Source organism: Odocoileus virginianus, chromosome 11 (assembly GCF_023699985.2).
Source record: "Odocoileus virginianus isolate 20LAN1187 ecotype Illinois chromosome 11, Ovbor_1.2, whole genome shotgun sequence".
Taxonomy (NCBI): domain Eukaryota; kingdom Metazoa; phylum Chordata; class Mammalia; order Artiodactyla; family Cervidae; genus Odocoileus; species Odocoileus virginianus.
In genome coordinates this window covers 45,038,628-45,056,365 of record NC_069684.1, presented here as the reverse complement: position 1 = coordinate 45,056,365, position 17,738 = coordinate 45,038,628, and the positions used below count along the sequence as shown (strand labels likewise).

General features: G+C 35.2%; 1 protein-coding gene across 12 annotated transcripts in view; it reads left to right on the top strand.

Annotated features, from left to right (window-relative positions):
- The window catches only part of CEP170 (centrosomal protein 170), a 127,472-nt gene that overhangs the window by 34,706 nt on the left and 75,028 nt on the right, over positions 1 to 17,738 (top strand). For all 12 annotated transcript variants that reach the window (XM_070474373.1, XM_070474372.1, XM_070474371.1 and 9 more), the window contains exons 3-4: positions 8,186 to 8,275; positions 13,460 to 13,541. In XM_070474373.1, the coding sequence (XP_070330474.1) occupies positions 8,186 to 8,275; positions 13,460 to 13,541 (172 nt within the window). The remainder of the gene's footprint in view (positions 1 to 8,185; positions 8,276 to 13,459; positions 13,542 to 17,738) is intronic.

Below are 17,738 nucleotides of genomic sequence, written 5' to 3'. Positions count from 1 at the left end.
TACCAGTAGTGCTGAGACTGAAAAACCCTTCATTGTCCCCAGAAAAGTCAGATTTGCATGTATTTATGTACATTTTTACTTTAAGAACTTATTTTATAGTTTTGAGACAGTAAAAGTAAAGCCACTATAGAGCTATATGAGTTACATTTTTAATGATGCTTTAATTAAATTCAGTGAGAGAAATAGAATAGTACAAAGATTTTCTGGGCTCCTTAGTGAGATGGAGTGGTGAGAATAGCAACTAAGAAGGCAGTAATGATTCTGTTTGGCTTTAGACCACTTGTAACTGAAAAATATCTTAGGTTCAAATTGGGTAGAACTCATTCTTTAGAGAGTGGAAGAGGTAGTTTGTATGTGGCATTTGTCTTGAGCCAACATAGCATTATCTTAAGAAATATGGGAATGGCTCTTTAGGAACTTACAGGATAAATCTCTTCTTACATTTACATGGAGATAAGATTAAAAGACAGGACTCGTGAGGTGTCTGTGTCTTGGTTTATGTGTAACAAATGTAGGTTGTCTGACAATCAGTCAGGCGGAGGGAGGAAACTGAGAGTCCAAGGAGACCAAGATGTGATCCAGTATCGCAGAGGAAAGAGCTACACAGAGAAGAGCTCTGCAGAGAATTACCCTTGAGTGTGTGACTGAGTGGGACTTCCCTGATGGCTCAGTGGGTAAAGAATCCGCCTGCAGTACAGGAGACATAGGAGACTTGGGTTTGATCCCTGGGTCAGGAAGATCCCCTGGAGGAAGAAATGGCAACCCACTCCAGTATTCTTGCCTGAGAAATTCCATGGACAGAGGAGCCTGGTAGACTGCAGTTCAAAGGGTCACAGAGAATCAGACAGGACTGAGCGACTAAACACACACACATATGTGATTGAGTACTGATCAGCACACATGTGTGAAGAAACTCTCCAAGGGCAGGGGTAAAAAACTCAAAAAGATTACAATTAACAGTAATTGGCACTAACAGGGTTAGAAATGATTCCTATTTCTGACAGCCAGATTGCAGATCCTCATAATTCACAGGGCATTAATCTCTACCCCTCTGTATTGGGGAAATAATTAATGCTAGTCTGAGTTCTACTCTTACCTAAAAGTATTAAAAACAAAAGGGTCACATTTTTTAAAAAGTAATTTAGCTGTGTCCCAAAGCAAAGTTCAGGAATATTTATAGGAATATAGAAATATCCATCATCCAAAAAGGTAAAATTCCCAGTGTCTGGTAACCAGTAGAAAATTATCAGGCCTGAACCCACTCCAGTATTCTTGCCTGGAAAATCCCATAGACAGAGGAGCCTGGTAGGCTAAAATCCATGGGATCGCAGAGTCGGACATGACTGAGTGACTTGACTCACTCACTCAAAGAATCAAGAAAATGGAACCCATAATAAAGATTGATTAAAGATTGTTTGTTTCTGAATAATTTGGCAAAGTTGGCAAAATTTAAAATGGCAAAGCAACCTTCAAAAGAAGAATAAAGTTGAATGACTCACACTTCTCAAATTCCAAATTTATTATAAAGCTAGCAATACTGGAATAAGGGTAGACATATAGACAAATGAAACAGAATGGAGAGTTCAGAAATAAGCCCATATACCTATGGCTGTTATGTTTTGAATTGTGTTCCCCCAGAAGATGTATGAAAGTCTTAATACCCCATACTTATGAATGTGACCTTATTTGGAAATAGGGTCTTTGAGGATATAGTCAAGTTAAGATGGAATTATTAGGGTGGATTCTAAGCCAGTATAACTGGTGTCATCAGATGAGGAAAAGACAGACACAGAGAGAAGACAGCCATGTAAAAATAGAAGCAGAGATTGGAGTTATGCCACCAGAAGCTCAGGAAACATGGGCTGTGAGAAACTGGAAGAGACAAGGGAAGATTCTTCCCTAAAAGTTTTAGAGGAAACATAGTCCTCCCAACTCCTTGAATTTGGACTTCCGGAGTCCAGAACTTTGAGAGAAGAAACTTGTATTGTTTTTAACTGATTTTACCACCCAATTTATGGTACTTTGTTGTGGCAGCCTGAGGACACTGCTGCATTGGGTTTTTGAGAAGGGAGCCAAGTCCGTTGAGTAAAGAATGGCCTTTCCAACAGATAAAACTGGGACAACTGTACTTACACATAAAAAAAAGTGAATTTGGTCCCCTACTTCACAACATATATAAAAATTAACTCAAAATGGATCAATGACCTGAATATAAAAGCTAAAGCCATAAAACCCTTAGAATAAATCATAGGGATAAATCTTTATGACCTTGGATTTGGCAGTAGATTTGTGGTACCAGTAGCACAAACAGAGAAGCAGAAAGTAGATAAATTGGACTTCATCAAAATGAAAACCTTGTGCATCTAAGGATACTATCAAGAGAGTGAGAGGACAACTCATAGAATGGGAGAAAATATTTATAAAACCTTACATATCTTATAAGAATTTAATATCCAAAGTATGTAAAGAACTCCTACAACTCAACAACATATACACAAATAACCCCCTTTTTGGACAAAAGACTTGACACATTTCTCCAAAGAAGATATAAGTATGGCTGATAAGCACGTGAAAGATGCTCAACATCATTTGTCATTAAAAAAAGCAAATCAAGGGGCTTCTCTGGTGGTCAGTGGTGAAGAGCCCACTTTGTGATGCATGGGACAGGAGTTTGATCCCTAATCCAGGATGATTCCACATGCCATGGGGCAGCTAAGCCCATGTGCTACAATGACTGAGCCTGTGCCCTGGAGCCCCCACCCACAACTATTGAGCACATGCACCAGAACTGAAGCCCATGTTCCCTGGAACCCGTGTTCCACAAGAGGAGCCACTGCAAAGAGAGCCCCACGCACCAGAACTAGAGAGTAGCCCCCGCTTTCCACAACTACAGAAGGCCCGAGTACAGCACCAAAGACCCAGTGTAGCCAAAAGAAAAAGAGTATATCTATATGTATATATTCTAGACATGAACTATCTAGAACAAGTAAATTCATAGAGATGCAGAGTGGATTAGTGATTACCAGTGGCTGGGGGAAGGAGACTTGGGAGTTACTGCTTTACAGTAACAGAGTTCTGTTTGGGGTGGTGAAAAGGTTTTAGAATCCAGGGTCGTACAACAGTGCACACCATTCTAAATTTAATTAATGCCACTGAATCATACTCTTACAAAGTTTAAAATGATAAATGTTATGTTATATATATTTTACCACAGTAAATAAATGAAAAGGAAATCAGTGGCAACAAAATTTTAAAATATCTTTGATTTGATTCATGTATTATAATTGAAACAATGCCTGTATAACAAATTTAAAACAAAATAAATATTTTTTAAAGAGCTGAAAGCAATTTTGCCAGTGTAGAAAGTCAAAAATCAACATTTTATTTAAAGTTCATCAACGTGTCTAATGTGGACACCTCTTCTACTCATGGCTACTTTTGAAATTTATGCTTTATTTTAAAACTGAAATAGAAAGTTGATGAGGAAACTCAGGGATCAAGTGAGAAAAAACCCAGTTTTTACCTATTCCTCAGACTCCACCTCTAAAGATACTTATGCCTTTTATCTGATGGGAGCATACTCCTTTTAGCACTGTGCTAGACACAGTGTATTCTCTGAAAAAAGTCCATGATTTGATCAGCATAATGGTTATCTGGTAATCAGAATCAGTGCTACAAATTAATGGAACTTAGTACAGAGAGACATATCTTGTGTATGAAAGTAAGAACAAGTACTTTTACAAATTGTGTTTAGTTTTTAACTGGTTTAATCTTTCATAGTATATTAGTAAAATAAATGGATTATTTAAAACTTACTCTTTCTATATTATTTCTGAAAAGTGAACTAAGCTCATGTATGGCTTATACTTTTGAAAAGTGAATACTTGCAAGTATATAAATGTGAACTATATTTGTTTTGGAAAATGAGAGCTCTTGAGTTGATGAAGTTATGTTTTCGTCTTAAGATGTTACATAGATTAAATGGTTCTGCATTGGTTAGACCAGTTGATTTGATAATTGAAATTGTGAGAAATAAAAGTAGTACTATTTGATTGCTTTTTAATGAGTAAATAAAAGATCTTTTAAGATTTTGTTAGCCTAATTAGCATTTATGGTTTAAAAACCCTTCATTTTTAACCTATAGGAAATAACTGGTTAATTGCTGGGTTTTAGAATCTCTGCTAGATAATTTTCAGCAGTTTCTTACCTGTAAAGATTTCAACTACAGTTAGATTTACTGGCAACAGTACTTTGATGACAATGTAACTTAAAACCTACTGCAAAAAGGGAACAAATGATCCTGTGAGGTCATATGATCTGTTTGGTTACAGTTAATTTTTTTTTTTTTGGTTAATTATGACCCAAAAAAACCCGAATTTTTTTTGTTTGTTTTTGTTTTTTCATCTCACTCCAAAAAAGGTAGTGTAAAGAATGTGGTCCTTGAGAAGAAAATGTGCTTGGATATTAATGAGTAGGTAATTCTGAAATTAAGAATTCTGTTTCTACCACTTAATCTTGGAAGCCTTTAACAAATTAATTTGCTGTGCTTGTTTGTCTTGAAGGATGATTATGCTATATTCCCTAAGACATATTATATAAAACAAATCTTAAAGAGCCATGAATGCAAGGTATAAGGTATAATTAAGGATAAAGATTATATTTGCTTTGCTTTGAGTGACAGACAGTATTACTATTAAAAGCACCATGCAGTTGAATAACACTTTCTCTTGTTCTCATTATTCATTTATGTTATTTCATTTGTTCCTCAACAAGTTTTGAAAGATATAATTACCTCCACTTTGCAAATGATAAAATTAAGATTTAGAAAGATTTAGTGACTGGGTTTTATTATAATATATTGGATTCCTCTGTATGCTAATGAGTTGCCTTTTGAAAAGAGTTTTCAAAATTCTGATTTTTATCTTCATAAGATGTTTTAATTGCCCCCAATGCATGAATTTTTCTCTATTTGGAGAATCATCATTGTATTAATTAAACATTTTTTCTAATGCATAATAGTAAATAAAATTATATTTGATTCACTATTTAATAATTTTGTGTGATGTATTAATGATGGAATATATTTTGAAGCTCATAGGTTACTAATTTTCATCTATTCTTTGGAGCAAAGGGTAGCAAAGGATAAATCACTATTACTGTGATTGTAAAAATGCACTGGATGTTTAAACAATCTTTCAAGTACAATACCTTTAGAATTTCTTAAGTGATGGTGACATACAGTGGCAGTCTTCTCTTTTTAGTTTTTTCTTAGCATGTTTTCCATTTTTTCTTTTTTTTGCTGTCTTAGATTTTAGTGAGAAAAAATAATAATGTTGATCAATAGCTGTTTCATACTCAAAGCATGTATGACATATATCAAGTCATTTGTACCATTTCATATGTTAGTTTTTAGTTACAGATTAGTCAATGTGAGTTTTTGATGCTTTTTTGCTGTGCCTGGCCTGAAATTGTTTTTTATGTTTTGACTTTATTCAGTGGCAGGCTTTTTCTTGTTTGTTTATTGCAGGAAAGGAAGTATTTCTTTTTAAGAAAAGTATTATTGCTTCATTTTGATATCCTTATTTTCCAAAATTTTCTAGTTTTATAATTATCTGAGAGCCAGTATTGTTTTGTTTTGGTTTGGTTGTGTTGTTTCAAGCCATCTCGTTTGTCAGCTTCTTAAAATTTTGCCTGAACTTTGTAACTTCTGTACTTTTTAAATTTTAAATATGAGAAAACTTTTCTACCTCCATCATTTATGAAATGAGATTGGCCAAATAGCGTGGATTTTCTTTCCATCAAACCTTTTAAAACATATGCTAGGTAGGCCCTATGCTGCATGCTGGTGCTGCCCTGGTGGTTCAGACGGTAAAGAATCAGGCAACCTGGGTTCGATCTCTGAGTTGGAAAGATCCCTTGGAGAAGAGAATGGCAATCTACTCTAGTATTCTTGCCTGAAGAATACCTTAGACAGAGGAACCTGGAGGGCTACAGTCCTTGGGGTTGCACATAGTTGGACATGACTGAAGCCGACGTAGCACACATGCTGAGTGCTGAGGTATCACTGTGTATACAGATGGGGTCCCTCTGTCCTTAGGGTGTAGCTCTAATAGAAGGAGATATGTATGTAAATAAGTAAATTTAACACAGGACAGTGATGGGAGTTGGTGTGGGGTCCACAAAAAAGATTGATCACTTCTGCCAGTGAGAAAATGTGGGAATGAGGAATCTGGAAAGACTTCTAGAGGAGATGGCTTGAGCTGAATTATCTTAAAAGATGAATAAGTGGTTTCGGGAAAGTTAGAATGTGGTTGAGTGTGTGGTATTGAAGATGGAATGGCATTCAGTGTCTGTTTAGATAATTTAAATAGTTCCTTGTTTGTATATAGGATGTGAACACAAGCATTTAGAGAGAGTAAGACTTAGGCATTTGAAGACACCAGATCTTGGCAGGCCCTGTGTACTGTATTAAAGACTTGGTGTATTTTAACTTAGCCAGTAAGAGGATTGAGGAGTTTTCAAGCAGGGCAGTATTGCCTTTACAAATGTCTCCCATGTGTTTAGTCATCACACACACACACAAAACACCTATGAGCTAGATGAACCTTTTTATACAATGATTAATACGAAGATGAGTAATTTTACCAAGGTTCCACAATTGGCAACTGGCTGGACCAGTTCTTTTTGACTCCAGAATCTGTACTTTACACCAGGGGTCCTCAACTCCCAGACCACAGACTGCTGTCAGTCCATGGCCTTCTAGGAACCTGGCCACACAGCAGGAGGTGAGTGGCGGGCCAGGGAACCTTTATCTGTATTTACAGATGCTTCCTATCACTTGTGTTATCACCTGAGCTCCACCTCCTGTCAGATCAGTGGCAGCGTTAGATTCTTATAGGAGCTGGAACCCTACTGTGAACTGTGCCTGTGAGGGATCTATAATACATTGTGTTCTCCTTTTGAGAATCTAATGCCTGATGATCTGAGGTGGAACCCAGGCAGTGATGCTAGCTCTAGCTCCAGTGGGGAGTGGCTGCAAATACAGATTAACATTAACACAAGAAATGAGTGCCCTTGAATCGTCCTGAAACCACACTCTCCCTCCGGTCATGGAAAAACTATCTTTCACAAAACCAGTTCCTGGTGCCAGAAAAGTTAGGGTCTGCTGCTTTAAACCACTAGGATTAGAGATCAGAATTGATGTAAGCAGTTAGACTTAATGACTTCCAAACTCTGTATATCAGTTCAGTTCAGTTGCTTAGTTGTGTCTGACTTTTTGCAACCCCATGGACTGCAGCATGCCAGGCTTCCCTGTCCATCACCAACTCCCAGAGCGCACTCAAACTTATGTCCATTGTGTCAGTGACATGTACGTGCTGGACTGAAAACTGAAAATGATACCTCCTCCCCATTTTGGATGGTTCTTTGCTTTTTAGTATACCAAGGATAACATAATAACCCAGTAGTAAATAAATGGTTGTTGAGTTCATATTCAGAGGTTCTCAGATTATTTCTTCCTGTGGCTATACTGTATTTCCTTTGGGTGCAAATTTCCAAAGGCTTATAGTTCATCTCTGAGCTACTTTCGTCTATAGATAACTCACTAAGCTCTAGGAGAAAGTTGTTTGTGTATACTTTAAAAGAGACTCAAGAGCAATTTTCGGAAATCGGTTTGCCATTCTAATTCCTTTTTTTTGACTTTCTCTTTCTCTCTTAGAGCTCTCCCATGAGTTTTAGAACCCATATTCTAAGCGAGGATAATTTTATATTCAGGAACATATCACATGAAAGATGAAAAGCCTGTATGGTAATTTTTCTTGCAATGAGGTACATAACACCTGAAGTTATAATTCACATGATTTCCATATAAGATTTTCATATTATTTTTTAAAAAATATTGTGATTTGATACATTCAACAAAGTCAGCTGATTTAAATTCTCAAAAGTAGAATGTGTGACTTTGGTAGAAAAGAATGTCTTAAAATTGTAGCAGCTTTCCTCTTTGAAAAATGATGCCAAATTTCTGTTGGATAGTAACAGTTTAAATCTTCATTTAATCTAGTCTTACTTTGGTATTTTCCTGTATTTACAATCTTATTAAAGTATTTAGCCAAAAATCATTGTTTTGATTATTTATTCTGGAATTTTCTTGCATTTTTTTTTAACTTAAATTTTTTTCTTTCAGTCTCGTAGTGTGGATAAGCAACATGCTGTAATCAATTATGATGCCTCTACTGATGAACATTTGGTGAAAGATTTAGGCAGTCTAAATGGGGTAAGTTAAGAGTTTGCTTTTTGTCTTATTTGAATTTTTGTTTAATATGTAAGAAAACAGATAAAAACACAAAATCCTGTTTGTGTTTTATTTCCTTTTCTTTAGTGTGCACCTACTTTTAAAGTGCTTACTAGGTACATAGCACTTTGAGCATCAGGTTAAAAGTAGTAATTTCAGAGAGGGCACAGCGTAGTGGTATGAGCCCAGCTTGAATTCTTACTAGTGGAGGCAAGTAAGGGCTGTCATAGAAAAGCGAAGCCTCAAGGAGCTTGCAGGGAAACAGCCCACTCACACAAGCTACAGAAGCAGTTCCAGCTTCCTCAAGCAGAGCAGCCTCATTTCTGGTAATAATAACATTAAGTATGGACCTAGGTAACTTAACATTCATAGAATTCTAGAAATTTGAGCATCAGGTTAAAAGTAGTAATTTCAGAGAGGGCACAGCGTAGTGGTATGAGCCCAGCTTGAATTCTTACTAGTGGTGTGATGCTGGGCAGGTGACTTAATTTTTCTGATCCGCAATTTTTTAAAAATAGAAGTAGTAAAGTGGTACTCCTCAGGTTGTTGTGAATAAGTTAAGAGTTTTAAACACCTAGAACAGTATGTAATAAGCATTCAGTAAGTGTTAGTTACTGGAGTTCCCAGGTGGTTCAGTGGTAAAGAATCTGCCTGCCAATGCAGGAGATGATGGATTCTGTCCCTGAGTTAGGGGGAGAAGATAGCAACCCACTCCAGTATTCTTGCCTGGAGAATCCCATGGACAGAGAAGCCTGGTAGGCTCAGGTCCATGGGGTCACAAAGAGTTGGACACAACTGAGCAAACACACACACACACACAAGTGTTAGTTACTGTTGCTGTTATGATAAGAAAAATAGTTAAAACAAGTTTAGCATCCTGTAGGCTACCTATTTTTTTAGTGAATACATATGCAGTTAAATTTTTTTAAAAAGCACTATCAACTTTAAGCTATTTATAAATAGCTACCTGTGACTACTTTCACTCCTACTTCCCTTCACCCTACCCTAAAATACACTGCCAAGTTACCCAGGTCCACACTTAATGTTATTACTACCAGAAATGAGGCTGTTCTGCTTGAGGAAGCTGGAACTTCTGTAGCTTATGTGAGTGGGCTGTTTCCCTGCAAGCTCCTTGAGGCTTCGCTTTTCTATGACAGCCCTTACTTGCCTCCAGTTCTTCTGCTTCCTCCGTGTTCTAGATAGAGCACCTGCACCTCTGATAGCCAGCATTGGCTTTTGCCATACCACTCCCATCCCATTCTACCTCAGCTCCCTGTGTTCCAGCCCCTGCTGTGTCCTCTTTTACACTGTACATCCCACAGCATCAGACCAGTATAGCATAGAATGAGGAAGTAGGAAAGTAGGGGAGGAAGAGGAGACTGTACTTGCTGGCAGCATGATTGAGGTATTGTGCTGCTGGCCATTTCCTTCAGATTTTCCAGAGCATTACTGCAGTACCTGGTCGTTATATGATTTTATACTGTCAATTATGTAATACATTCATATTTAAATTAAACAGGTGTTTATCTGGTCATTTGGCTTCTCTAAGGGTAGTGGTTTGGAAGGGGAAGTTTGGGGAGCTGACTTGGCTTGGTAACCCAAGCTTTCTCGATGTGCAGATTTGTAGTTTAGAGACCTGATTTTGAATCTCAGTAATTCTACTTCTGAACTCAAATCTTGATTGTTACTTCATGCTTTGTGCCTCATTGTCCTCACCTGTCCTACCTACCAGGTAGAGGTATGATCAAATGATGTTGGCATAAGAAATAAAACCTATGTTTCTTTCCATATCTAATTTATTAAAATGCTTCATAGTTGGTTTATATAAATGATTTTTTCTCCTTTTGGTCTTTGAAATTTTCTACCCTTTTATAATTTTAAACTATCAGAAGACTTTTTGCACCCAGGTGTTCTCAATTACATTTTGTGAGATGAAACTTTGTGTCTGGCTCATATTTCCTCAGCCTTTTTTAGACCTTAGGAAATATTTTTGTCATAAATGCTAGCATGTTAAAATTATGTTTTTTAATCTCTGAAAGCTCCTAGTACATTTGTTAAAAACAGTAAGTGTTTAATATTCAAGAGAGTTAAGCAGTGAGCTTTGAGGAGATCTTATAGGTCATCTTAGGTCTTTTAAGTAAATATGGTATTTTAGGATGAGATGGTTTTAAATAAAATTGGTTTAGAACTGTGGCATTTCTCTTAAACTGTGTATCTGTCTTCTGCATACCAGACATCAGTTAATTAATATGTTCTTTATTCTTTTCTCTTTCATCATGCTCCTCAGCTTTTCTCTTCTGTAATTAATATAGAATATGTTGGTAAACTCAAAATATAATTCTTAAAAGACTCTAAAATGTGCATTTTGGAAATGAGCCTGAAATTAGTGTTTATAACTGCCTGAGCCTTTGAATTTTCTTTGAATTAACTTTTCCTCCTTTCTGTGAAGCATGTTAGAAGCTTGTTATTTAGGATTATTCATAAATCATACTAATATGTGATCTTGAGTTTAGCAGTATTCTGCTGTCTCCTTATATCAGGAATAAGATTGCAGCTTCTATTTTTGTTTGTTTGTTTTTGGTAGACTTAGAAACTGGTATTCTGTGACATATTACAAAGTGCCAGCTATGCAAAGGAATTTGAGAATATGATCATAATAACACAACCCTGATATGTATTTTACTTTATAACATTCTAAACTTATTTATTGTGGAGGGAACCTTCTCAAGCAAGGTATGATGGCCATCTCAAATCCAGTAAAATAAAGAACAGAAAAAACAAGATTTAAAAAGAAAGAGTAATTTTTAAAGTTTCAACTTACCAAAGAAAAACGTTGGGCATTTACACGATGTCTGCATTCTAGGTAATTAAGTATAACATTGTTCTATGTCTTATAAATAAGTGGATTCTAGATCTTTAACTTCTAGTATGTCAGGAAAAATAATCATCACCATTTACCATCTTGTGTCCAGTGGACCTGTTGAGTCTTTTTACAAATAGTTTACACAAGTAAGAATTAAAAGATGAGAGAACAACTTGAATTTTTATTAAAAAATAAGACGTGTGTGTGTGTGTCATAGGTTGCTTCAGTCGTGTCCAATTCTTGTGGCCCCATGGACTGTAACCCGTCAGGCTCCTCTGTCCATGAGATTCTCCAGGCAAGAATACTGGAAGTGGGTTGCCATTTCCTTCTCCAGGGGATCTTCCCGACCCAGGGATTGAACCCACATCTTTTTTGCCTCCTGCATTAGCAGGCAGGTTCTTTACCCCTAACGCCACCTGACAAACTCCAATTTTTATTCCATATTTTCCTGGTTTTGAAAGATATGTAACATACAGATTGAGTATTGTTCTTTGAGAGCCACAAATGCATCAATTGTCATGCATTCTTTGGGATATATATCCATTTTATAGATGCTGATTCAGATTTCAAGTACATCTCTCACTGGTTCTAGTTTACTTTTATTTATAGTTTTTCTTCTCTTGCATTATCAAAATGCATCATTTTTAAGATTTTTGACAGCTTAAAATTTTATCAAGAAGAAGGTCATCTTCATTTTCTTCCATAATTGTAAAACATTCCAACAGTTGCAGGATCAGTTCAATAATTTTATTTCTCTTAATACATCATCTCTTTAGTATCAGTTACTTTTATATAGATACATTTGTTCTCCTGCATACTAAATCAAATATTAAAGTGCAAACATTAAAAAATGAGAGAAAATTGTCACAATTTCTTTTAAAATGCAGAATCGTCAGTTTTGTGTTAAAAAATACTGTGTAATTCTTCTTACTGACTTAGGCTAACTGGATGAAAAATATCTTTTAGGGTTTTTTTTTTTTTAACTTTGGAAACATTCTTCTCTCATCAGTTCTTGTGTTAGCAGAATTCATCTAGGATTATCTTCATCCAAAGACTCATGGTTTGATATTTTGCTTATTTTGTTAATGTTTTATACATTGTTGTTATAGTCTAGAATGCTGCTCTACTTTTTATATTTACCCTTATAACTGAAATATCTTCCCTTTTTTTCTTTGCCTTTATGGATGTTAAATAAAAAATGCTGAATTCTCAATTTTGCTCTTTAATTGCTTTTTGAAAAAGGGCAAAGATGCTGTCTTCAGATGTGTTTCACATCTTCTTGGGAAGATGGTGCAATATTTTGGATAATGTAGTAAAGAACTGAAAGATTATACAATATTTCATGATTGCATCATTCATCTAGCTCTGTTTGATATTCACCACACTATCCATGTGTGGCTATTGAGCACTTGAAATGTGACTAGTCTAAAAAGCAAGGTACAAAAAAAAGAATGTAAAATGCCTCCCTAATTTTTATATTCTTAAATGGTACTATTTTGGATGTGTATGTTAATTAAAATATTTTATGAAAATTAATTTCACCTCTTTTCATCTGCTGGAAAATCTAATAGTATACCTACTAGTATAGTATACCTAGTATAGTATACTAGTGTGTTCTAGGTAATTCTATTCTTCTGTTACTATTTTGGTCATTTCCACAGTAAGAAATAATTGATAAAATGAAATAATTATGGGATAATAATGTTGATGAAACAATATTTTGAGATACAGGAAAAATAATGTTTCTATAATGTATCTTAGATTCATGTAAGGGTCTTGTAATGTGTCTTAAATTCTTAACAGCATCCAAAGGACTCATATGGCAATTGTAAAATAGAATGAGTTTTATTCAGTTTTTTTAAGTAAATTTGCTTTTTCTTCTTTAAAAGACTTCTAGGAATAACCTCAATCCTTACCAATAATTAAAACTGTCCAGAAAAATTAAAATTGAGTCTAGTGGACCCTGATATTATATCTAGAGCTAAATATTTCACTTTTACAATTTCTAACTTCAAGTAGGATCTTTTCTTGGCACCATTTTTAGGTGCCTAAATTTGTCTTGGCAGCATAGTAGACTTAGAGGAACTGCAAGTTGGTTCTTTGTATGTTACTTGCAATAGTAATAAAGGGCTTAGTATGAAATCTTTTATTATGAAATCATATATTACAAGATGAATTTTATGATGATACACAAGCTATATTAGTCACCATTCGATCTATATAGTATAAGGTTTGAATATTTGCTTGTCTAAAATATAATAATTCTTCAAATATTAATTTAACATCTTTTTTTTCTCTTGTAGACTTTTGTGAATGATGTTAGAATTCCAGAACAGACTTATATCACCTTGAAACTTGAAGATAAGTTGAGATTTGGATATGATATCCTTATATGATTTTGTGCATTTATTAAATTTATTCAAAAATCTTTATTCTGGTATAAATTAAACATTTCTTCAGACATAAGAATATAATATATATTCATATTTATATGAGTATATAAAATATATTCATAATATAAGCATGCTGGAAGTCTCTTTGCCCTTCCAAATTAAAATGCATGTTTAAAAATAATACATTTTCTTTCTGTTTATTATGCCTGTTCCTAAAAACAATGCTGGAAAAGTTGATGGACTCTTTTTTTTCCTCCTCACTCTGTGTTATAGTTTCAGCAGAAATAATTCTTGCAGTGCCATTACATACGCACTTTGGTTATCAAAGAATGTAACTGGGTAGAAGACAGAGTGTGTAATAGTAGCCAAGTCTAGGGATTTATTTTTTCTGTTTACATGATAATGGCCAGGTCAGCCTCCAGGAGGCATGGAAAGAAATTAATGCAGTCTTTTCTTCTGTCTCCATTTTTACTCCATTTTATGCATTCCATCTCTGTTGCCTGTTTAATTCAGATTTTTCCATATCCTATGTCTTTTGAGACCTGTGCTCCATGATTAAGTACATTATGCATTTAGCATATATTTAAAATTCTTTTGTTTGAAAATAGGATTCTAAGAACTGAATTAAGGACATGGTGTTCTCCTAGTAAAGAATCACTAGTGAAGGGAAGGGACCTGACCGGATGAACAAGAACAAAAACAGTTCTATTCATACAAGGTGGAAAGCTTTGTAAAAAAAATTTAATTAATTTAGAATTAATTAAATTAAATAATTTATTTAATTAAAATACAGATATTACATATTATATGGAATTTTTTTTTAATCTGCACATTGATATTAAGGACTATATCAAATGTACTGGCAACTGGATGGACTTTTATCCCTCTAGCAGAGAAAATGTCTCAGCTAAGGAGAGTTGATACTTAAATGTACTACCACTTTAAAAGTGTTCATAGAGCATAATTAGTTTTTTTAGATTTAATGTAAAATTTATGAAAAAAATAATTCTCTAGCATACCATATATAATCTTTACATTTGTATAGGCAAAGCAGCATTAATCATTAATACTTTTGAGTTGTATGTTTTAAATCCTTAAAAAATATATATATATATCAAGCACAATGATTAGGAATTAGCATTAAAGCCTTGATTGATGGTTTGTTTTCCACCAACATATTTCATCCAGAAATAAATACAAATATATTTTGAATTTAAGTAGGTCCTTCATTCATTTGACATTAGCTGTTTCAAAACATGAGAAAATAGTAGGAGGTGGGTTTCAATAAAACTCTATAAAGATTACTTTGAATTTTAAATTAAACTATTGAGAAGCTACTCATCATGCTTTTATAGATTATATAATCATTTCTTAATAGTGAACTAATATTTCCTTATATACTTGCTCACAGTATGTCTGTCAAGTTGGGACAAGTGTTTTGTTCCAAAGGACTTTTTGAGTGTTGTAGATCAGTGTTAAGCCAGAGTATCCAGTCGCTCAGGTTAGACTCAGTTGATTTCATTATTTAAAAATAACATCTCATATTGCTCATGATTTTTGAGCACTGTCTGTGAATGAGCACTGTGCTGTTACAGTGGCAGAAATTGTATTATATAGGATGAAATTTTTAAAACAGATTTTTACATATTGCATATACTAGACTGAAGCCATTATTGTGCTTTATTCATAGTAAAATTAAGTTTAATAATTAACTAGTTTACAGATTGTTATACTTTGTAGTTGAAAATTGTTTAATTAAAATGCCACAGCAACAGAAAGAACATTTACCGTGAATTAAGACTGGAAAGAACATTTACCTTGAGTTGAAACTAGAATGCAATATATCTGCCAAAAGTATTTTTTTCTAATCAGAGTAATTAATTGATTTGGAAAAGCAAGTAGTGAAATATCCAAGTTTAAGAAATGACTGTAAACTCAGGAAGTATAGTGAAGTGTTACACTTCAGAAATAGGTACTGTATCTCCAGGTGGCTAGATATGTAACAGATAAGCAAGCCTAAATTTATTTATTTTACAGTTATTTATTGAATGTCTTCCCTATGCCAGACATAGTCCCCACAGTATGGGGATGTTTTGTTGTTGTTTAGTCATGAAGTTGTGTTCAACTCTTTTGTAACCCCATGAACTGTAGCCTGCCAGGCTCCTCTGTCCATAGGATTTCCTGGGCAAGAGTACTGGAATGAGTAGCCATTCCCTCTCCAAGGGTTTTTCCCGACCCAAGGATCGAACCCACGTCTCCTGCACTGTAGGTGAGTTCTTTACCACTGAGCCACCAGAGAGCCCCAGTCTGGGGATACAGTACTAATTAAAACAGACCACGTTCTCTGTCCTCCTGGAGCTTACACTTTAATGGTGTTGCAGGTAGCTGACAGCACACACAGAAAGAATGACAGAGGGTGATTAATTCTATCGAGAAAAAGTGTGAATGGGATACAGAGAGCTAGTGGTGGTACATGAGAAATTATACTTTAAAAAGGCTGTTCATGAAGACTTCATTGAGAAGCCAACACTGGAGCAAAAATAAGGAGAAGGTGAAGATGCTGACCTTATGGATATATCTGGAGAAATTGCTCTTCAAACAGATAGTTAAATGCAAGATTTAAACCAAAAACCTGTTTGTCATATTTGAGGAACAGCCTTGAAAAAAAGTCAGTGTGGCTGGAGCTAGTGAAGGGTCAGAGCATATGGGGAACCAAAATGTATCACCTTTAATAGGCCATTGTAATAATTTTGGCTTTTAAGTGAAACAGGGAGAGATTAGAGGGTTTGATCAGAGGAGTGAGGTGATAATGACTTACATGTTTAAAAGAATCCTCTGGTTACTGTTGTTCAAAGACTTAAGGGTGGGAGTGGGCAGGAGTGATAAGAGGGAGACCAGTTAGAAGGTTGTTATGGTAGTTGCAGTAGCTCCCTCCAGGTGAGAAATAATGGAGGTTTGGACCAGGGTGATAGAAGCAGAGGTAGTGAGAAATGATGGGATCTGTACATGTCTTATAGATGGAGCCAGTAATATTCTTCATTAGACTGGATATGGACTGAGAGAGAGAAAAGAGTCAAGGATGAATCCAAAATTGTACAGTTGATGTAAACAGTTAGAAAAATGGAGTTGCCATTAATTGACAGTATTTTCTGTAGGTAGAGCAGATATTGTGGAGAAAATGGGAAGAATCTCCCCCCCCAGTTCATTTAAATTTGATATAATTGAATTTTTCAATTGTTAATGTTTTCTGTTTGACTTCTGTCATTATTAACTTCTTCCAGGTGAAAGCTGAGATCATTCGAGACCTTTCTTTTCTAATATAGGCATTTAGTGCTATAAAATCCACCCCCATCCCACTTCCCACCCAGTATAAGCTTACCTTAGAGATATTGTTTCAGTTCCAGACCACTGTAGCATTGTAAGAAGCCAGCCACACACATTTTTTGGTTTCCCAGTGCATGTGAAAGTTAATGTTTAAATGACATTGTAGTCTGTTAGGTGTGTGAAAGCATTATGTCTAAAAAATTTGTATATACCTTGATCAAAAAATGCTTTATTACTAAAAACTGCTAACTATCATCTGAGCATTCTTTGAGTCATAATCTTATTAAAGATGCAGGGTCTTTTCTCGGTGCTGATGGCTGCTGACTGATCAGGGAGGTGGTTGCTGGAAGTTGAGGTGGCTGTGGCTATTTCTTAGAATAACACAACAGTGAAGTTTGTCGCATGAATTGACTCTTCTTTCATGAGTGATTTCTCTGTAACACACAGTGCTCTTTGATTGCATGTTACCCAAAGCAGAACTTCTTTCATAATTAGAGTCAGTCTCTCAAACATTACTGCTGCTTTATCAACTAAGTTTATGTAATACTCTAGATCCTTTGTTGTTGTGCCAACAGTCTTCACAGCATCTTTACCAGGAGTAGATTCCATTTCGAGAAACTGCTTTCTTTGCCTATTCATAAGAAACTTCTTATTCATTCTAGTTTTATCATGAGATTGTAGTAGTTTAACCACATCTTCAGGCTCCACTTTTAATTCTAGTTCTCTTGCTGTTTCCACTATCAGCAGTTACTTCCCCCACAGAAGTCTTGAACCCCTCAAAGTCATTCATGAGGTTTGGAATCAACTTCTTCCAAACTCCTGTTAGTATTGATATTTGACCTTTCTGTAAATCACGAATGTTCTA